This window comes from Oryza sativa, chromosome 12 (assembly GCF_034140825.1).
Source record: "Oryza sativa Japonica Group chromosome 12, ASM3414082v1".
NCBI lineage: Eukaryota > Viridiplantae > Streptophyta > Magnoliopsida > Poales > Poaceae > Oryza > Oryza sativa.
In genome coordinates this window covers 26,414,918-26,436,358 of record NC_089046.1, presented here as the reverse complement: position 1 = coordinate 26,436,358, position 21,441 = coordinate 26,414,918, and the positions used below count along the sequence as shown (strand labels likewise).

At 47.0% G+C, this 21,441-nt stretch overlaps 4 protein-coding genes and 1 pseudogene across 4 annotated transcripts; 4 read left to right on the top strand and 1 right to left on the bottom strand.

Annotated features, from left to right (window-relative positions):
- Positions 1–52: 52 nt before the first annotated feature.
- LOC4352754 (L-type lectin-domain containing receptor kinase IX.1) lies at positions 53–2,290 on the top strand. Its single transcript, XM_015763835.3, has one exon. It carries the CDS (start codon positions 124–126, stop codon positions 2,170–2,172), a length of 2,049 nt encoding a protein of 682 aa, XP_015619321.1. The 5' UTR covers positions 53–123; the 3' UTR covers positions 2,173–2,290.
- Positions 2,291–6,450: 4,160 nt separating this feature from the next.
- Positions 6,451–7,069, top strand: LOC112937336 (cysteine-rich repeat secretory protein 26). Its single transcript, XM_066306113.1, has 2 exons — positions 6,451–6,977; positions 7,060–7,069. The coding sequence occupies exons 1-2, from the start codon at positions 6,451–6,453 to the stop codon at positions 7,067–7,069; spliced, it is 537 nt and encodes a 178-aa protein (XP_066162210.1).
- A 950-nt stretch (positions 7,070–8,019) lies between these two features.
- LOC4352753 (L-type lectin-domain containing receptor kinase IX.1-like) lies at positions 8,020–10,618 on the top strand (annotated as a pseudogene).
- A 3,216-nt stretch (positions 10,619–13,834) lies between these two features.
- Positions 13,835–18,720, top strand: LOC4352752 (thiosulfate/3-mercaptopyruvate sulfurtransferase 2). The gene is made up of 12 exons (XM_015764934.3): positions 13,835–14,078; positions 14,157–14,381; positions 14,930–14,989; positions 15,193–15,255; positions 15,993–16,117; positions 16,307–16,469; positions 16,630–16,689; positions 16,792–16,850; positions 17,434–17,515; positions 17,715–17,778; positions 18,201–18,268; positions 18,353–18,720. Exons 1-12 carry the CDS (start codon positions 13,920–13,922, stop codon positions 18,449–18,451), a joined length of 1,227 nt encoding a protein of 408 aa, XP_015620420.1. The 5' UTR covers positions 13,835–13,919; the 3' UTR covers positions 18,452–18,720.
- LOC4352751 (L-type lectin-domain containing receptor kinase IX.1) lies at positions 18,352–21,230 on the bottom strand. Its single transcript, XM_015764933.3, has one exon. The coding sequence runs from the start codon at positions 20,975–20,977 to the stop codon at positions 18,914–18,916; it is 2,064 nt and encodes a 687-aa protein (XP_015620419.1). The 5' UTR covers positions 20,978–21,230; the 3' UTR covers positions 18,352–18,913.
- Between the last annotated feature and the right edge of the window lie 211 nt (positions 21,231–21,441).

The following is a 21,441-nucleotide window of genomic DNA, read 5'->3' as shown; positions in this document are numbered from 1 at the left end:
TCGGTAGCTAAACGCGAAGAAAACATCACAGGAGATCCACACAAACTCTAACAGTCTCCATCCCTAATTCGTCATCGAAAAAGCCTTCCTGTTCCTAGGAACTAGTGGCGTCGCTGGCTGGCCATGGCCTCGGACCTTGTCATCTTCCTCCTCTTCCTCGCCGTCGTCGTCGGCTCGCTATGCGAGACGGCAATCGGTCATCACAACCTGAACCTCCCGTATCAGCCGTCGTGCTCGACCACCGGCAACTACACCGGCGACAGCCAGTACAAGAAGAACCTCGACCAGCTGTTCACCAGCCTCTCCGGCGGCGCCATCGCCGGGGACTGGTTCAACACCAGCTCGGTCGGGACGGGCGCCGACCAGGTGTTCGGCCTCATCATGTGCTACGCCGACAGCAACGCGACGGAGTGCCAGAAATGCCTCGCCATGGCGCCCGCTGTGGTCCAGCATCCGTGCCGCGGAAGCCGGTCGGTGAACGCCAACTACGACGCCTGCCTCCTCCGCTACTCCGACGAGCCCTTCTTCTCCGAGCTCACCACCTATGGCGGCAACACCAACGTTTCCTTGGACGTCGACGACACGAACCTCTACGTCGAGAATATGACCGCCATGAACGACACGCGGTGGCAGCTGATGAGCCAGCTCGCCGAGAGGGCCGGCGACACCAAGCTCAGGCTGGACAACGGCAGCTTGCCGTACGTCGACTCGAAGCTCGGCACGTCGGCGTTGTACGGGCTGGCGCAGTGCACGAGGGACCTGGCGGCGAGCGAGTGCCGGAGGTGCCTGAGCGGCTATGTCAATGACCTCAGCAACACCTTCCCCAACAACAGCGGCGGCGCCATTAAGGGGTACAGCTGCTACCTCAGGTACCAGCTTTGGCCGATAGACATCACGCTGCCCCCGCCGCCGTCGCCGCCTCCGGCACCGCCTGCACCTCCTCCTCCCTCGGTGTCGATAGGACTCGTGGCCGGATTGACCGTCGGCGCCGTCTCGTTCGTGGTGGTTCTTGGTGTCTCAATCTGGCTCCTCTTGCACCGCCGGCGGAAGCACGCCGGCCTAACGATGGAGCAGGAGATGGACGAGGGTGACTTCTTCGACGATGAGGCCGGTGACTTTGAGAAGGGGACTGGACCCAAACGGTTCCGCTACGGCGAGCTCGCCATCGCCACCGACGACTTCTCCGACGAGCACAAGCTCGGGGAAGGCGGTTTCGGGTCAGTTTACAGAGGGTTCTTGAAAGAATTGAACCTTGACGTCGCCATTAAAAGAGTGTCCAAGAGCTCAAAGCAGGGGAGGAAGGAGTACGCGTCGGAGGTGCAGATCATCAGCCGCCTCCGCCACCGCAACCTGGTGCAGCTCATCGGCTGGTGCCATGGCGGCGGCGAGCTCCTCCTCGTCTACGAGCTCATGCCCAATGCCAGCCTCGACACCCACCTATACAACCATAGCGCCAACGCGCTCCCATGGCCACTCAGGCACGAGATCGTGCTCGGGATCGGCTCGGCGTTGCTGTACCTGCACGAGGGGTGGGAGCAGTGTGTGGTGCACCGCGACATCAAGCCGAGCAACATCATGCTTGACGCCGCCTTCAACGCCAAGCTTGGCGACTTCGGCCTCGCGAGGCTCGTCGACCATGGCCGGGGCTCCCACACCACGGTGATCGCCGGCACGATGGGGTACATGGATCCGGAGTGCATGATCACCGGTAGGGCCAACACTGAGTCCGACATATACAGCTTCGGTATCGTCCTCCTCGAGATTGCCTGCGGCCGACCGCCGGTAATGGCACCGGAACACCAAGCTGAGAAAGGACAAGACATGATCCACCTTGTTCAATGGGTCTGGGATCTGTACGGCAAGGGGAGAATTCTTGACGCCGCCGATCACCGGCTCGATGGCGAGTTCAACGGCGGGGAGATGGAGCGTGTCATGATCGTCGGGCTCTGGTGCGCGCACCCTGACAGGAGCGTGAGGCCGGTGATCAGGCAGGCCGTCAGCGTGCTGCGAGGTGAGGCGCCGCCGCCGAGCCTCCCGGCGAGGATGCCGGTGGCGACGTTCCTGCCACCGATTGATGCTTTCGGCTACACATCTTCGGCTGTAACAGGGAGCAGCACCAGCAGCGGCAACATAGGCGTTCCTAACACTCAGACATCGTCCTTGCTAAGATGACATATTTGACATCTCAGCAATGCATTTTGTGTATAAGATCAACTGCACATTGGATTAATTTTTTTATTAATTTTTTTAGTGTATCTTTGGTTGGATGTGGGCCGTTGAAGATATGGGATCTAAGGGTGAAAATTCGTTGCTACTACACCTCTATACTAGGTGTAGTAGCTAGTGTAGTAGAAGGGTAGTTATGAAAAGAATTAATATTTCTTGTATAATTATTAATTTTTTTTCCTATCATTTGATTCAGTGTTAAATATACCTACTATATTATTAAAGGAATAGAAAAAGGAGCCTCCACGTTCGCTCTCATGGCCTAGAAATTCTCACATTAATCGGAGAAAAAGAAAAAGCAGAGTCCATATAGAAATACAATTTAGAAATAGCTGAAATTCGAAATTAAAAAAATAAGGAATATTAGAAGAGGAGACTAGAGTCCATATAGAAATACAATTTAGAAATAGTTGAAATTCGGAATTAAAAATAAAGAATATTAGAAGAGGATACTGGAGTCCATATAGAAATACAATTAGGAAATAACTGAAATTCGGAATTAAAAATAAGGAATATTAGAAGTAGAGTATAGGGTCCATATAGAAATACAATTAGGAAACAACTGAAATTCGGAATTAAAAATAAGAAATATTAGAAGTAGAGTATAGAGTCCATATAGAAATAAAATTAGGAAACAACTGAAATTCAGAATTAAAAATAAGGAATATTAGAAGTAGAGTATAGAGTCCATATAGAAATACATGAAATAATATAAATTTGGAATTAAAAATAAGAAATATTAGAAGTAGAGTATAGAGTACATATAGAAATTCAATTAGGAAATAACTGAAATTCGGAATTAAAAATAAGGAATATTAGACGTATAGTATAGAGTCCATATAGAAATACAATTAAGAAATAATAGAAATTTGGAATTAAAAATAAGGAATATTAGAAGTAGAGTATAGAGTCCATATAGAAATGCACCCACATTTGGCACCTAGGGATAAAATAGGAAAAATTGCCAAAGTTTGGAAGTCTACCGGTTTTCCTCTGAGAGGGCCGGTCTGACCGCCGTTAGTTGGCCGGTCAGACCGCTGACAGTGGACCGGTCAGACCGGCAATGTGTGGTCGGTCTGACCGGCAGAGTCCGAGCCCGAGTCTGTTTCGTTGGGTCTCGCGGTTTCCTTGCTCGGGAAGGCATGTTTCGGTTTCCTTTGGATTCTATCCCGAGTTGAACGTGGAGGAGGGCCTGTAGAGGGCAAGACCAACCCTTATATAAGGGGGTAAGGCCGGTTCATTGTAAACAATCAACCAACAATCAATCAATCGAATCGTTCTTTTACTTTTGCTTCTAATTATAGTTTAGTTTGTTCATCTTTGTCGATTTGCTTCGTAAATCGTCCGCCGCCGCTGCGAGAGTGCGATACTTCTTTGTAGGTTTATCCTGAAAATATTCCGTTTTGCCCACGAGACGGGTAGTTATCTATCGCTCTATCTAGAATCGGCTCCGCTAGCCAGTTTAGTTATCAAAACCCATCTTGGTTTAGCTTTTGCTAGATTGAGGTGGTTGGCGACTCTGAGATCACCGCAAAGCGTTAGGTGCTGCGATCGTGTTTGTCAACTTGTCACAAAAAGTTGCCAACACCCAGCCCCTCTGAAAATCAAGATCTTCTTATGGCTAGCCTTGAAAGGAAGAATCCAAGTTGCTAATCAGCCGAAAAAGATGATTTGGGGGGGGGGGGGGGAGTTTTGAGTGCAAATTGTGTGGCTTAGAAGAATATGTTGATCATCTTATGTTTAGATGTGCCCCTGCTCAGTTCCTGTGGTGTAATATTATTAGAGATACTTTACATTGGGATAGAGTCCCTACTTCCAGAGCTGATCTCTTAGAAATTGTTCAGAACAAAAATAGGGAAAAGAATCTTGTTGGGCTCACTTTGATTGCTGCATGTTTCTGGGCTTTGTGGAGTGTGAGAAACGACTGGGTTTTTAACAATAAGTTGCTACTCCCTCCGTTTCACAATGTAAGTCATTATAGCATTTCCTATATTCATATTGATGTTAATGAATCTAGACATATATATCTATCTAGATTCATTAACATCACTATGAATGTGGAAAATGTTAGAATGACTTACATTGTAAAACGGAGGAAGTAGCTGACATTATGATATTATCTTATAAGATTGTGTCTTTTCTGGTACAGTGGAGACGTTTGGCGCCGGTGAAAATGAGGGGAGACTTGGATACGCTAAGGGGCTTGTTGCTTGCCAGCTTCCACGAGACAGGAGATCTTCGCTGCAGTCCTTCGATCACTGATTAGTTCTCTGTTTGCAGTAGTGTTTTCTCTCTGGCTGGTTGTGGCTGTGCCAGCAGCTTTTGAATGAGCCTGCGTGCTCAGGACCTTTCATAGTCAGCTGGAATCCCCAGCATGATATTGCTTTCGTTTTCTTTTAGCTTTTGTAATGAACTCTTACGCTTTCTAGTGAAAGCTGGGCGCAATGCCTTTCCTAAAAAAAAAAAGCATATCACGATAACTTATTAGAAAAGTGTCTAGAAAAGAAGAAGGCCTAAAATTATTTGGGGCTGATCTTGGTCCAAGTCCAATATGCTCACTGTTACGGTCTCGTTGGTTAAGGCATCACCAATGTTTACTCCCTACTTTGTGAATAAGGGTGAGCCCTGTGTCAGTGGGTATTAGTTGTTGTTGTAGCCACAATGGTGAAAGAACAAAAATGGGTAGTAAGCTGGACCCCACAATCATTAGCCATGAGAGAAAAATGAGAGAAATCATTTGTTTATTCCTTATTACTAGGTAGTAAGCATATTACTTAGTATTAGCTACTTACTGCTCTCACAATGTATACAACCGGGTAGTAGTGGTATTTTATTCCTTACTATCCACTTTAGATGTATATTATGGATGCCCTTAGGGCGGTGACTACAGTGAGTTGAGAGAGAATGAGGAAGGCCGTGGCATGCGAAAACAGCAAAATATCCGTACTTCACCCACTTTATTCGATCTATAGGATGGGACAGCCCAATAATCCTCAAGTACTGACTCATCCAGCCAGGCGTGCAATTGCAAGCTGGCTGGTTCCTATGCAATATTACCAATGGCGTCCAAAAAAATTACCACCAGAGAGAGAGAGACCCATTCATTCCAATCACGTAACGACCTCATGTGTTCGGCAACCCAGGTTCCTAACCTCTCTCTCTTGTATTTCATAAGCACGCTTTTTAAACTACTAAACGGTGTGTTTTTTATAAAAAGTTTCTATACGAAAATTGCTTAAAAAATTATATTGATCCATTTTTTAAAAAATAATTTGCTAATACTTAATTAATCACGTGTTAATGGATCACCCCATTTTTCGTGCTGGAGGGATTCGCTCCTATCCAGAAGTAACGAACACAGGTGATCTCCATATCCCAGCTGGAACGGTAACGCACGGCAAACAGAGTAGTCCATTAGCGCGTGATTAATTAAATATTAGCTAATTTTTTTAAAAAATAGATTAATTTGATTTTTTTAAGCAACTTTCGTATAAAAACTTTTTTAAAAAACATACCATTTAACAGTTTAAAAAGCGTGCACGTGGAAAGCGATGATGAGGGGATGAGAAAAGGGGCATCCGAACACACCCACTCGGTCACGGTACGGTACGATACACACACCAAATAATTAGGAGTATCTTGCCAAGTGTCCAACTAGACATGGTCCAGCGCGTATCATCGAGAACTGGTGCTTGACCGCTACTAGTTGTCTTAAAAAAAAACATGCATACATATGCACTCCATCCCTTCAATTGTAATCCAAGATAAATTGGGATCAAAGCCTTCATGTTCATAGCAAATCAAGAGCGTCGCCAGCTAGCCGGTCATGGGCATGGCATCGTGACTTGTATCATTTGCATACGACTCAAATAGTTATAGAAAAAATTAAAAAAAATTAGTAACATCGTTTGTGATGATACAAGTCTATATACAAACATGCATGACTAAATTTAATCTACAACTAGAGAAACAAAAATAATAAAATCAGACAGTCAATAGTACCCGTACAGTGCCGATAAAATTTGTTATTTTTGTTTCTTCATATATCGATCGAATTTAGACTTACATATTTGCATAGTGTCTTATATTATCATGGACTATCTTATTAAATTTTATGTATTTTTTATATAATTATTTAAATTATATGCATACACCTAGGTGCCATGGTACCTAGGTGTAGAAAATACTTTCTGATCGCGGCTTGTCATCCTCCTCCTCCTCGCCATGGTTGCCTCGGCGGCAGTTGCTCAGAGCAACGAGATAGTAGATCAGTGGTTCAGGACAGACTGCTCGACCACCGGTAACTATACCAGGGGCAGCCAGTTCGAGAAGAACCTCAACCAGCTCCTCTCCAGCCTCTCTGCCGGCGCCATCGCCGGCGACTGGTTCAACACCAGCTCGGTCGGGACGGGTCCCGACCAGGCGTTCGGCCTCATCATGTGCTACGCCGACGCCGGCGATGCGACGAGGTGTAAGGAATGCCTTGCCCGGGCGCCCGCTGGGGTCAGACAGGAGTGCCCCGGAAGCCGGGCGGTGACCGCCAGCAACGACGCCTGCCTCCTCCGCTACTCCGACAAGCCTTTCTTCTCCGCCTACGACGCCAGCACCAACATCAGCTACACAAAATTAGCCGGTGACCAAATCGTCGTCCAGAACGTGACCACCATGAACAACACGCGATGGCAGTTTCTGAACAAGCTAGCGGAGAGGGCCGGTGACAACACGCTGAGGATAGACAACCGTAGCGAGCCGTACGTGGCGGCAGTTTATTTTTTGATTTTTGGAATTTTTATCTTTTTTCGTGATTTTTCGTTTTCACAACGGTTGCGCTAGCCGCACGTGAAAATCATGATTTTCGTAGACATTTTCTTTCGGGTGCAGCTATATTTATAGCGCCATATTTTTCACAAAAAAAATAGTCGGTATGTATTTACATTGTAAGTTCATAAATTACATATGTAATTTTAGTATATTTACAATGTAAGTGCTAAAATTACATATGTAAGTCTATAAATTACATATGTAATTTTAGTGTATTTACAATGTAAGTCTCTAAATTACATATGTAAATAATATGCAATTTAAGTGTAATTAGTATGTAATTTTAATTCAAGCCAAAATCTTTGCTCGATCAGTTGGTCAGGGCCGCTGGACAAGCCACTGGAGATCCTAGTTCGATTCTTTACAGTACAATTTTATTTTCGTCAACCAAAATAGCCCGAATCCTACAGTTGATCTAATGGATCAGAAATCGACATATTTCTAGAGAAAAATGTGTCGACAGTTTTTTAGCCTTTCCGTTTCTTTCATGCAGTCCGCTCAACTGTATGCGAAAAGCGTGTTCGGTAGTAGGGAACGTTCCTAGCGCCGATTGATGCTTTCGGCTACACATCTTCGGCTGTGACAGGGAGCAGTACCAGCACTCCAGCAGTGGAAACACAGCCGATTACTTTTCGTTGGATCGGGCGCACGGACCGAGTCGTCTTCTTCTTCTTCTTTTTTTCTTTTGCGGTGGACCGAATCATTTTCGTACGTAATCCTTACTATGCAATTGCAAAGCTGACTGGTTCCTATGCATTATCGCCAATGGTGTCCAAAAAAATTACCCCTTACTAGAGAGATAGACCCATTCATTCCAATCAGCTAACGACCCCTTTTAGTTAACCGCGAGACAGACTCGGTCACGGTACATATATACGGTGCAAACACCAAACAGTGATCTGGCCAAGTGGCCAACCAGTAGTGTATACTATATGATCCAACGCGTAATCGAACACTAGTTCTCTTTGAAAAAACTGCACATGAACCCCGTCCCTTCAATTGTCATCCAAGATAAATTGGGACCAAAGCATTCATGTTCCTAGCAAATTCAAGGCGTCGCCAGCTATGGCTCCTCGCCTTGTCATCATCCTCTTCCTCCTCGCCGTGGTTGCCTCGGCGGCAGTTGCTCGGAGCAACTACGAAGAGCCGCTCTGGCCAGACTGCTCGACCACCGGCAACTACACCGTGGGCAACCAGTTCGAGAAGAACCTCGACCAGCTCCTCTCCACGCTCGCCACGGCCGCCACCGACGATGGTTGGTTTAACACCAGCTCGGTCGGGACGGGTACTGCCTACCAGGTATTCGGCCTTATCATGTGCCACGCCGACTACAACGCGACGGAGTGCAAGAAATGCCTCGCCGGAGCGCCCGCCGGGATCAAGCAGGTGTGCCCCGGAAGCCGGACGGTCAAGGCCAACTACGACGCCTGCCTCCTCCGCTACTCCGATGCGTCCTTTTTCTCCGAGCTCACCTACGGCAAGGTCGAAGTCAATCGCTCCACCTACACGTTCAACGGGCTTTACGTCGAGAACATGACGGCCATGAACGACACGAGGCGGGAGCTGATGAACAAACTCGCGGACAGGGCCGGTGACAACAAGCTGAGACTGTTCAACGACAGCATGCCGTACGTCGACTCGAAGCTCGGCACGTCGCGGTTGTACGGGCTGGCGCAGTGCACGAGGGACCTAGCGGGAGCGAGTGCCAGAAGTGCCTGAAGAGGTACGTTGACGACCTCGGCCAGTACTACACCAACCAAAGCGCTGGCAACATTAAGGGGTACAGCTGCTACCTGAGGTTCGACCTTTGGCCATTCAACATCACTCTGCCGCCGGCGCCGTCACCATTGTCGTCGTCGCCGCCGCCGCCGATTCCGGCGACGCCAGTACCTCCTCCCTCAGTGTCAGCGGGGCTTGTGGCAGGCCTGACTGTCAGCGCTATCTCGTTCTTGGTGGTTCTTGGTTTCTCAGTCCGGTTTGTCTTGCGCCGGCGGCGGAAGCATGCTGGGTTGACGAAGGAGCAGGAGATGGAAGAGGGGGGCATCTTCGATGATGAGACGGCCATGGAAGACGACTTCGAGAAGGGGACAGGGCCGAAGAGATTCCGCTTTGGCGAGCTCGCCATCGCCACCGACGACTTCTCCGACGAGCACAAGCTCGGGGAAGGCGGGTTCGGATCAGTGTACAGAGGATTCTTGAAAGAGTTGAACCTTGACGTCGCCATTAAAAGGGTGTCCAAGAGCTCGAAGCAGGGGAGGAAGGAGTACGCGTCGGAGGTGCGGATCATCAGCCGCCTCCGCCACCGCAACCTGGTGCAGCTCATCGGCTGGTGCCACGGCGGTGGCGAGCTCCTCGTCTACGAGCTCATGCCCAACGCCAGCCTCGACACCCACCTCTACAAAGCCAGCGCCGGCGTGCTCCCATGGCCACTCAGGCACGAGATCGTGCTCGGGATCGGCTCGGCTCTGCTGTACCTGCACGAGGAGTGGGAGCAGTGCGTGGTGCACCGCGACATCAAGCCAAGCAACATCATGCTCGACGCCGCCTTCAACGCTAAGCTCGGCGACTTCGGCCTCGCCAGGCTTGTCGACCACGGCCGGGGACCACACACCACGGTGCTCGCCGGCACGATGGGGTACATGGACCCGGAGTGCATGATCACCGGCAGGGCCAACGCCGAGTCCGACGCGTACAGCTTTGGCGTCCTCCTCCTTGAGATCGCCTGTGGCCGGCGACCGATAATGGCGGACCACCAATCCGAGGTAGACGAAGACCGGATCCACCTTGCTCAATGGGTCTGGGATTTGTACGGCAATGGGAGGATTCTTGACGCTGCTGACCGGCGGCTCACCGGCGAGTTCGACGGTGGCGAGATGGAGCGTGTCATGGTTGTCGGGCTCTGGTGCGCGCACCCTGACCGGAGCGTGAGGCCGGTGATCAGGCAGGCCATCAGCGTGCTGAGGGGTGAGGCGCCGCCGCCGAGCCTCCCGGCGAGGATGCCGGTGGCGACGTTCCTGCCACCGATTGATGCTTTTGGCTACACGTCATCTTTGGCTGTGACAGGGAGCAGCAGCGGCAGCACTGGCGCTCCTCACACTGAGACATCGTCCTTGCTAAGATGACATATTGAGTATTGATAATTTGACATGCATTTTATGTATCAGATCAATTGCAAAATTGGATTGATTTTTACCCCTGTTTAGGCCCTGTTCCTTTTCTTGTAGACTATGGATTATCACGTACACGCTTCCGAAGCTCCCAAATTGGATTGATTTGTTAACTGTCCTGTTTTCAGGCTACATATCCATTCTACCGGTTTAAGAACACATTGAAAATCAGTGAATCAGTGACAGTCATAGGGTTCTCTGATCTACCAGCCTGCTGGAAACGGAACACATTGAAAATCTGAGACTTTCAGAATTGCATTTCACGGAAGATCGCGATCATCTCATGGAACATTTCTATTGCTTATAGTGTCTGAACATAATGGAGTTTCTTTTACTGCCTATCCTTCGGATGGTCAGATTACCCAAGGTTACTGTCCAGTCGGTCCTCCCACTGACCAAATAATTGTTCAACATTTTTTTTACCATTGTGAAGATCAGACGTCAGGCATGATGATTGATGCTTGTCACATGAATCTGCAATTCTGGATCCGATTCGGTTTGAGGAGGAGCGGCATGTTTTTCTCTTCATAAAAAAGCATCCTTCTAGACGGTAGGTGACTCCAACAGGCTACGGTAGCGATTGTCCTATTCTTTAACTTGTGCAATCTTTTGTTGCGGTTGCAAACTTTTGGATCTTTTAAATAGAAAACATATTTTTTTTCCTTTTAAAATGTTAAAATTTGCATAAACTCGTGAGCAAGTAAATCTACCCTTACAACTGACTTACAATATAAAAACCGATATACGGCATATGTCCTATATATACTCTTGCCTAGCGCACTACCCTACAAATAAATTTGGTCTCGCACTCTTACGCCTTATCTTATCTTAACTAATTAACAGATTTGTAATTTTCCTTTTGTCACCCAAACTTTCGTCGGTATGCGCAATTTTTCACTCGTCCGTGCGATCCGTCCCTGCTTCGTTCGTTTGAGTCCGAGTCTATCTTCAAAAAAAAAAAAAACCCGAGCTAGATCCCCAAATCAATCAATCAATCAGACAACCAAAAACACAACACGAAAATACCAAATTTAATCTCGACCTCATAAATTTGATCCCCAGAACAAACCTAATATCCATGTATTACCTCCCTCCCGATCCGATCCATCTGAGCGACAATACAAAGAAACGATAGAAAATGAATCACAAATCCACTAAATCAGGAAATCACAAATCCAACAAAAAAATCATCCCAGAAAATCAAATCACAAATCCAACAACAAAATCATGGCAGGCCGAGGACACTGCTGCCCCGAGGCCGTGGTGGCGATGTCGGGCCGCCACTACCCTTCCTCCCGTCGGATCTGCCCGAGGAAGGGCGCCTCCGAGCGGCCGCCGCTCCTCTCGCTGCATGCCGCTGCCGCAGATGGGAGGGCGTGGCCATCACCGCCGATCGATGCCGCCTCCCGCCGCTGGGCCGCACCGTCTCTACCCGCCGCAGCCTCCCCTCTTGCGCCACCGCCTGTCGCCTCAGCTCCGAGAGAGAGGAGAGCGAGAGAGAAGACCGAGAGAGAGAGAGGAGAGCAAAACGAGAGAGAGGACCGCCTAAATCCAACGCCTCGCCAGAGCCGGGGGATTTGTAATTATGACACTACAAACATTAACAATGCATACGAGGGAGAGAGGAGAGAGAAAGTAAAGTAGTGGGAAGTAAAGTAGTGGGAAAGGATAGGAAGGACATATCGTGTGGGGGGAGAGATCGAGAGAGAGTGAGTGGAATAAACGAGACACTGCTGCTGCTGTTTTCTTATTGCCCCTCTCTATCCACTGCGCTTCCCTTGCTTTTGTCTTTGTTTTTTTCTCCCCGTCTACTCTGCTTCTTCCTCTTTTTTTTTCTTCATATTTGATCTCAAATGTGATTTATAAATAGAAAACAATACTCCCTAAAAAAATAATAACATTGATATTCATTATTAGATATGTCGTCAGTTTTCATAATTACAATAGGTATAATTTTTATGTGCCATGATTTAGATGTGTCGTCAGTTCAAGTCCACACTTTTAGCAATGCATAAGAATATTTCCACAATTACATTAAAAAGATATATATTTTTTTGTATGACGTGATTCGGATGTGCCGTCAATTCAAATTCACGCATTTTCTTCATGTACCAATTCACAAGTATATTCAACAATTACATTATACATCTTAACTAATTAAAAGATTGGTAATTTTCCATTCGTCACAAGATGGACGAAGGCCACCTTTGCAGCTCCCCCGAATCCCAATCGCTCTTAGAATCGGATAAAAAAAATAAAATTCAACCACTCTTTACCCCCAAAAATCAACCACAATCATCACAAAATCATAAAATAATCATCCAAGAACAACAACATACATCACATCACATCCAAGAACACCTGCCGCCAGATCCGCCTGCCGTTGACGCCACCACCGCCGCGGGAGGGAAAAGAGAGGCGGCGGATGGAGCCGCCGCCGCCGCGGATCGAGGACCAAGAAAGAGAGAGTGAGAGTGAGAGAGTGAGAGGACTAGAGGAGAGCGAGAGAGAGTGGGAGGGGGACTGGATAAGGATGTTGCCTCGGCTTGGCTCAGCACGGTTTTTTTTGTTGTTTTTTTATAAGAACCGACACTATATTATAGGTACCGGTTTCTTAAAAACCAACATATAGTATAGTTGTCGCTCAAAATCCACATGCTATAAATTGATGGTTCATTAACAAGCATGAAACTAGAGGTATACAATTTAGAGCTAATTAAAATCCAGAATTAAAAAATAAGAAAAATTAAAGGTAGAGATTAGAGTCCATATAGAAATACAATTTATAAATAAATAAATTTTAAAATTTTAAAAAATATATTGAAAAAAGAGTCTAGAATCCATATAGAATTATAACTTATACATAACTAAAATTCTGAATTAAAAAATAAAGAATATTGAAAAATAAGTTTAGAGTTCACATAAAAATATAATTAGAAATAACAAAAATCCAGAATTAAAAGTAAGAAATACTAAAATAATAACATCACATAGTCATGGTCACCACTGTCGCGGAAGGGAAACGGACGGCCAGACGCAGCTGCGGTCGTCAATCGACCATCGATTGGTCTGAGGTTGCTTGCTGATTCACAGGTCGATCGTGTTGCTAAGCCACCTCGTAGATCTGCCTATATCTTCAGAGTCCATATTGACTCGCACCGTGTAAAGTTGGAAATCAAACCGGCTTTGTCTTTTTTATCTCCTTTTTTTGAAATTATTCTTGAATAATAATTTATTATGAGCTACTACATTTCTCTCTATCATTTAAGACTTTTTCTAGCGAGCAAAAGTAGTGTGAAAATAACTTCGGTTAAAAACAAATATTTTTAGTTTATTTTGCTAGTATCATTAAAAAATAATTTGCTATGAATCTCAACGAGATTTGATACGATAAAAAATTTAGTTTTTACACTTTTCTACCTTTACATCTCGAAAAAAAAAAAGCCTTTACAGGAATACTCACTGCTGATTTTCTAGATAAACTTTGTGCGTTTCAGGAGAGGCCTGCGAAGCTACACTGGCTCTTCTGCCCAACCGTAGGCGCCGCGGATTCCCGCGAAACCAGTTGGTTTCCTTTCCCCGCGGATTAATAAACACTCGTCGAGCAACGAAGTAGTACCAACCCATCCACCTCTTCCCCTTCTTCCTCTCGCTTCCGCCACCAACCCCTTCGCGAACCTTCTAGAACCCCCCAAAACCCTATCCATGGCGGCCACCCTCCTCTCCCGGGCCGCTGCCGCCGCCGCCGTCTCCCTCCGCGGCGCCCGCTCGCACCACATACTGTCCTCCTCCCTCCCCAAGGAAACCCTCCTTCCTCCTCCCCTCCTCATCCTCCTCGCCACCACCATCGCCTCGCTCCTCGCGGTCGTACTCCGACGCCGCTCCGCCTTCTCCCTGATCTCTCCGGCCTGACGGTGGTTTGTGTGTTTTGTGCGGGTGCAGGGGGGAAGAGTCGGATGGGCGCGCGCCGCCGAGGAGGGCGCCGGGTTCGGGTGCAGGGCGTCGGTGCCGGCGGCGCTGGGGGGCGTCGGTTCGTTCGGGATCGCGGCGCGCTGCAACGCCACCTCGTCGTCGGCCGTTTCGGAGGCTACCAACGCGCTGCCGAGGACGGAGCCCGTGGTTTCGGCCGAGTGGCTGCACGCCAACCTCAAGGACCCCGATGTGAAGGTAGTGTGCGCAGTGATGGGACTGTAGCGATCTGCGGTTGACCTGTGAAATTGTTGCATATACTGTGCTACAACTAATAAACTGGAAGATAATTTTTGTGAATTGTTGCATATACCGTGCTACAGCTAATAAACTGATAGTGAATTGCTAGTTGCTGGCGTTCTACCATGCTGGCAGTTTGATTGATGATGGAAGAGAGATATAAATCGTAGGAGGATGGCTAGTGACTTATTATTGCTGAGTTTGTCGCGTTAGCTGTGCGGATTGATGGTTGAGGAAAAGCATGAGGTCTTTGTACTACAGACTACAGCACATTCAGGATGGCACTGGCTTTCCATTGGCTACTTTCGCTTTTACAACAGAAGCTGCATTTGTATTAAAGTTCTTTTTCATATGCATTATGATATACTCTCAGTAGGATAAATGAGTCTAGTATAATAATAACACTATAACAGTAGTCACTGGATAGTTTTCTTTTCCCTGTTAAAAATGTTTGTCTTCCTTGAATCCACTATATCTCATTGAATCATCCTCTTGTTTCTGTCAAGGTACTTGATGCCTCTTGGTATATGCCTGCCGAACAAAGGAATCCTCTTCAGGAGTACCAGGTAGCGATTACATGCCATACTGAGGTTTTGCAGTTTTGGAATTCTTACCACCTGCTGTGACGCCATTTTTCTTATCTGATTGTTTATATGCTCTTATTTTCACTGGTTCCTTGTTACCTTAATTTTCTGTTTTTATCAGTTCATTTGAAATTATAGTAGCAGAAGTTCTGATGCTTTCATATGCATTTTAATCTTGTTTCCAGGTGGCTCATATTCCTGGGGCGCTATTCTTTGATGTTGATGGAATATCAGACAGAACATCAAGCGTAAGTTCAACTCACTAGCTTGTTTTTTCATTTACTACTAGCTAATCATATGAACTTTCTTTATGTGCCACATCATCCTGCTTTTCTGATGTTATTTTTTATTAATATAACATTATAAATTGCCAGAATATGGGCTTGTGCTATGCAAATTTAGGGGCTGGTAAACCCAATTCCTTAAATACATGAAGCGAAAGCATTTAGTTCAGTATGTCAATACATTTAAGTTCCACTCATACAGGTCAACAAAAATAGCTTTAGGCAACACCAGAAGGTAAAAGGTTGAAGCTGGTGAAGTAAAACAGGGACTGACAGATCACAACACGGTTGATAACATTTGTGTGTGTTGTGATCTGGTGGTCTGTCCCAATCCCCTGATTGGTGTAAAAAAAGTGATAATAAGTTACTCAAGTTTGATTTCTTTCAGATCACGTCAAGCTTTTATATTGTACTAGCTGGTGTAATGGCACTTAAATTTTCTTTCCCTTTCTCCTTGACTGTATTTTTCATCTACTACTGTCAATCTTCATGATAAAAAAGTAACACTAATAAATTAACATGTTTTTTTAATCCTGTTTGGTTAAGTAGATCAACAATTCAACATAATGCCCTTATTATGATAGGAATATGAATTGCAAAACATGGCATCATTCTTGATTTCTTTGTGTTGGTTATTGTTGAGCTGATTAATTGTTTTTCGGCATGCTTGATATCATTGAATGTATTATCTTTTGAGTCAGTTGCCGCACATGCTGCCATCTGAAAAGGCATTTTCTGCTGCTGTATCTTCGCTTGGAATATACAACAAAGATGGGATAGTAGTTTATGATGGAAAGGGACTATTTAGCGCTGCTCGTGTTTGGTGGTAAGCTGCTTCTTCTTGAAACCAAAGTAAACATCAAGAGTAGAATTCAGGCAGAAACGACAGACAATCTTTTTTCCCCTTAAATGATCATAAGCCGTTCTTACTAGTGCATTTGCAATATGTTCCTTTGTTGTTAATTTTGATAATTGAATTAAATTTCATGTGCGATGCCTGCTTCCTTGATATCAGGATGTTTCGTGTTTTCGGACATGATAAAGTTTGGGTGTTGGATGGTGGTTTGCCCCAATGGCGTGCTTCTGGGTATGATGTTGAATCAAGTGCCTCTAGTGATGCCATCTTAAAAGCCAGTGCTGCTCGTGAAGCAATTGAGAAAGTTTATCAGGGGCAGTTGGTAAGTTGAATTAAACCTCTATTTTGTTTGTTCTAACATTTGGACCTTACTCCTGTTATGTACTTGTCAACCCCTGAATCGTGATACTCATGCTAGTAGCTGCTGTGAATGGTGCTTAGCTTGACCTTCAGTCACACATAACTTTTTATTATCTTTGTAGGTTGGTCCCTCCACATTTGAAGCAAAGTTGCAGCCTCATCTTATTTGGAATCTTGACCAGGTTAGAGGTCTTCAGGCTGAAAATCTTGCCCATACATTTCTTCACCATTTATTAAACTCAGTCGCATGTTTGGTATAACTAGTTCATGATTTTTTTTCTCAGGTAAAAGAGAACATTGATGCCAAGACACATCAACTTATAGATGCTCGAGGAAAGCCTAGGTAAATCTGCTATTTTAATTCTGGAAAAGTCCAGATTATATACCATACACGATTACATGTATATAAAGCCTTTACCTTTATGCTTAAGGATCCATTGGGTTATGGTGGATTTTATAAAAGGCACTTCCAATTTTGGAGACAATGGCAAAATTTTGCAGGAATCATTCGATATTCAAGTAATGAACTAAATTCTACACGGCAGCAGACCCTGTCGTCACTGGCTACAGACCATGTTCCTCCCTAGGCCTAGTACATTGATTTGGATAATATATCCATAGACTCACTAGTATCTGTCAAGATCTTCATTGCCAATAAAGTCGGCTGTTTGGCTTTTGCCTTTTTAAGTAATCTTTTTCCAGTTCAACCATGATTCCATGTAACACCTCACCAACATAGTAGGCATTCCAGACTCTTATGGTGTTTTATCTTTTCGACTCTTCTGACTTGTTTTTTTTTGTGTCAGTAATTGCGGTAGATTTGCCATATTACCTCATAAAAATGTGAATGCTTCAAGCTTCATTGGGTTGTGTCTTTGTAATGTTGGTCATTGGTCTTGAATACTAACATGAAGCTTTCACTTCAGATTTGATGGTGCAGTTCCAGAGCCACGGAAAGGAATAAGAAGTGGGCATGTGCCTGGGAGCAAATGTGTTCCTTTCCCTCAGGTGGAGACTTGCAATTATCCAATCAACTTGTACTCTTTTGGACATAAATTTTGGATAATTACTTTTACCTGATCTTTGGTTGTCTTTGGTCTCATTGGATTAATTATTTATTCGGGTTCATTTGTGACCATATTTTTGTATTTTTAATCTTTGTGTATTACCAATTCTTTTTGCTGAATCTTTGTTTGTTCTTCTGCAGTTGCTTGACAGTTCGCAAAAGCTATTACCTCCAGAAGAGCTCCGTAAACGATTTGAACAAGAAGGTAATATTTTTATCCAGATAAAGTTTCAAATTCTTTCTGTCTGCTGACAATGCCCTGCTTAGCCATGTTTGCAATCCTATTCCCCATTCTGAAACATGCCTATATCTTAACCATGAACCTAATGTTTTGGCCTTCTGGGTCTTTTGAAACATTAAGAGCCTCTTATTTATATTTTTGTATAAGTTGATGGTTGAGTTAATTAACCAACTAGTGCCAGGTGTTGTCGCTTATATGATTGTAATGACCAGGCATGACTTCTTGCAGTGCTTTGTTTATTGGTAGTGGTTGTTACTAGCATCATTTTTCTGTGGTATTTTGATGTAGATCTGTGGTAGCAAGTATGAATTATGAAATATAAAATTATGGCAACATCTTTGGTAATATTGGCAATAACTTTACTACTTTGTTGTGATATTCGTCAGGTATATCGCTTGATCAACCCCTGGTGTCCTCATGTGGTACTGGTGTGACAGCATGTATATTAGCTCTGGTAAGACTACCTGTGACTTGGAAGTTCACAAGATTTACTTTGCAATTGTTACATTACGTCGCATAACCTATGCTTTCTTCTTAGGGCCTCCACCGCCTTGGCAAAACCGACGTTCCTGTATATGATGGATCATGGACTGAATGGGGAGCCCATCCTGACACTCCAGTTGCCACTGCTGCTTAATTAGTACCAGTTACAATCTATTGGAGAACTCTTGATTATACTTCCCCTGTACCGTGAATGGTCCAATGGAAGGAAGAAAGCAAAGGAGATTGGAGAGGTCGGCTGGGCGTAGGTTGGGGGGAAGGGACGCCATTAGACCGGCCTTTTCGTTGTAAATGGTTTTGAAAATAGACATACACTGTGAATTATTATGAGCTGTTGATCTACCTTTCTGAAGTCCCTTTTATATGATGGCTTGGGGCAATAATAAATGAGAACACTAATTATTATGCTGAAAGTGTCAATAGCTGTATCCCTTTTATGTTTGTGCCATTGTGTTCTTGTGTTATGTAACTAATGTTCATCATATTACCAGTCCAAAATCAGCTGCATACTCTAGTCAAAAACAGGTATGATGCTCCTGTCAAAATCAATTCATTTTTGCAGTTAATTAATCTGATAAAAAACGTCATTGCTCAAGTGTCATTTCAGCAAGGAAGATGTCTCGGTCGTCCTGGACGACCGAGTAGTGTCTGTGCTGGCGCTGCTGCTTCCTGTCGCAACTGAAGATGATGTGTGGTTGAAAGCATCAACCGGCGGCAGGAACGTCGCCACCGGCATCCTCGCCGGGAGGCTCGGCGGCGGCGCCTCGCCCCTCAGCACGCCGACGGCCTGCCTGATCGTTGGCCGCAGGCTCCGGTCAGGGTGCGCGCACCAGAGCCCGACGACCATGACAGCCTCCATCTCCCCGCCGTCGAACTCGCCGTTGAGCCGCCGGTCAGTGGCGTCAAGAATCCTCCCATTGCCGTATAAATCCCAGACCCACTGAGCAATGTGGATCCGGTCTTCGTCTACCTCGGATTGGTGGTCCGCCATTATCGGTCGCCGGCCGCAGGCGATCTCAAGTAGGACGACCCCGAAGCTGTACACGTCGGACTCGGCGTTCGCCCTGCCGGTGATCATGCACTCCGGGTCCATGTACCCCATGGTGCCGGCGAGCACCGTGGTGTGTGAGCCCCGGCCATGGTCGACGAGCCTGGCGAGGCCGAAGTCGCCGAGCTTGGCGTTGAAGGCGGCGTCGAGCATGATGTTGCTCGGCTTGATGTCGCGGTGCACCACACACTGCTCCCACTCCTCGTGCAGGTACAGCAGCGCCGAGCCGATGCCGAGCACGATCTCGTGCCTGAGTGGCCATGGGAGCACGCCGGCGTTGGCGCTGTAGAGGTGGGTGTCGAGGCTGGCGTTGGGCATGAGCTCGTAGACGAGGAGGAGCTCGCCGCCGCCGTGGCACCAGCCGATGAGCTGCACCAGGTTGCGGTGGCGGAGGCGGCTGATGATCCGCACCTCCGACGCGTACTCCTTCCTCCCCTGCTTCGAGCTCTTGGACACTCTCTTAATGGCGACGTCAAGGTTCAACTCTTTCAAGAATCCTCTGTACACTGACCCGAACCCGCCTTCACCGAGCTTGTGCTCGTCGGAGAAGTCGTCGGTGGCGATGGCGAGCTCGCCGTAGTGGAACCGTTTGGGACCAGTCCCCTTCTCAAAGTCATCGGCCTCATCGTCGAAGAAGTCGCCCTCGTCCATCTCCAGCTCCCTCGCCTCGCCGGCGCGCTTCCGCCGCCGGCGCAAGAGGAGCCAGATTGAGACACCAAGAACCACCAAGAACGAGACGGCGCCGACGGTCGATCCGGCCACGAGTCCTCCCGACACCGAGGGAGGAGGTGAAGGCGGTGCCGGAGACGACGACGGAGGCCGCGACGGCGGTGGCAACGGCGGCGGCGGCAGCGTGATGTCGATCGGCCAAAGATGGTACCTGAGGTAGCAGCTGTACCCCTTAATGGCGCCGCCGCTGTTGTTGGGGAAGGTGTTGCTGAGGTCGTCGACGTAGCCGCTGAGGCACCTCCGGCACTCGCTCGCCGCCAGGTCCCTCGTGCACTGCGCCAGCCCGTACAACGCCGACGTGCCGAGCTTCGAGTCGGCGTACGGCAAGCTGCCGTTGTCCAGCCTGAGCTTGGTGTCGCCGGCCCTCTCGGCGAGCTGGCTCATCAGCCGCCGCCGCGTGTCGTTCATGGTGGTCATGTTGTCGACGAAGGGGGTGAAGTAGACGTTCCAGGCGATGGTGGGGTCGGCGCCGTAGGTGAGCTCGGAGAAGAAGGACTTGTCGGAGTAGCGGAGGAGGCAGGCGTCGTAGTTGGCGTCCGCCGTTCGGCTTCCCGGGCACACCTGCACGATCCCGGCCGGAGCGCCGGCGAGGCATTCCTGGCACTGCGTCGAGTTGCGGTCGGCGTAGCACATGATGAGGCCGAACACCTGGTCGGCGCCCGTCCCGACCGAGCTGGTGTTGAACCAGTCGCCGGCGATGGCGCCGGCGGAGAGGGTGGTGAATAGCTGGTCGAGGTTCTTCTTGTACTGGCTGTCGCCGGTGTAGTTGCCGGCGGTCGAGCACGACGGCGCGAACGGGAGCACGATATTGTTCCCCTGACCGACTGCCGCGACGCAGAGCGAGCCGATGACGACGGCGACGGCGACGAGATGGCCGGAAGCCATGGCCGGTGACGCCGTTGCTAGGACACTATGAAGTTGCTTATTGTTCTTGGCTAGCTGACGAAGGTTGTTGGATGCACATGCACAAGAAATTAATAAGTGATCGGACTTCTCTTTTGACTAAGTCATCAGTCCAAGCATGTCTAATCTAATTGTGTGTTATCCTCAAGAGATGATATTTCCTTGTTTATTTAAAAAGCATTGAAACGATTATGAAAAATTCTAAAAAAAATTGACAACGCTGATACAGCATTGAACTTGATTTTTTTTTTGCACAGATAGGTATAACAATACTCAATATTATCAATTTTTTTCTATAATTTTTTACAACTATTTGAATCGAATTTGGAAGAAAAATATATGAGTAGACATCTCCTCTCGCTCCCCTAATAGAGAGAGACTCTTTTCACATATAATTCTAAATCAGAGCAATAGATGATGGCAAAGGCTATCTTCTTGGAGAATTG

What these genes read in the sequence shown, in the direction of transcription:
- LOC4352754 (XM_015763835.3), top strand. Translation starts at nt 124, where the DNA reads ATGGCCTCGGACCTTGTCATCTTCCTCCTCTTCCTCGCCGTCGTCGTC.
- LOC112937336 (XM_066306113.1), top strand. Translation starts at nt 6,451, where the DNA reads ATGGTTGCCTCGGCGGCAGTTGCTCAGAGCAACGAGATAGTAGATCAG.
- LOC4352752 (XM_015764934.3), top strand. Translation starts at nt 13,920, where the DNA reads ATGGCGGCCACCCTCCTCTCCCGGGCCGCTGCCGCCGCCGCCGTCTCC. An exon ending in AGCGCTGCTCGTGTTTGGTG is followed by an intron (nt 16,118 to 16,306) that starts GTAAGCTGCTTC and finishes CCTTGATATCAG; the next exon opens with GATGTTTCGTGTTTTCGGAC. An exon ending in GATGCTCGAGGAAAGCCTAG is followed by an intron (nt 16,851 to 17,433) that starts GTAAATCTGCTA and finishes CTTTCACTTCAG; the next exon opens with ATTTGATGGTGCAGTTCCAG.
- LOC4352751 (XM_015764933.3), bottom strand. Translation starts at nt 20,977, where the DNA reads ATGGCTTCCGGCCATCTCGTCGCCGTCGCCGTCGTCATCGGCTCGCTC.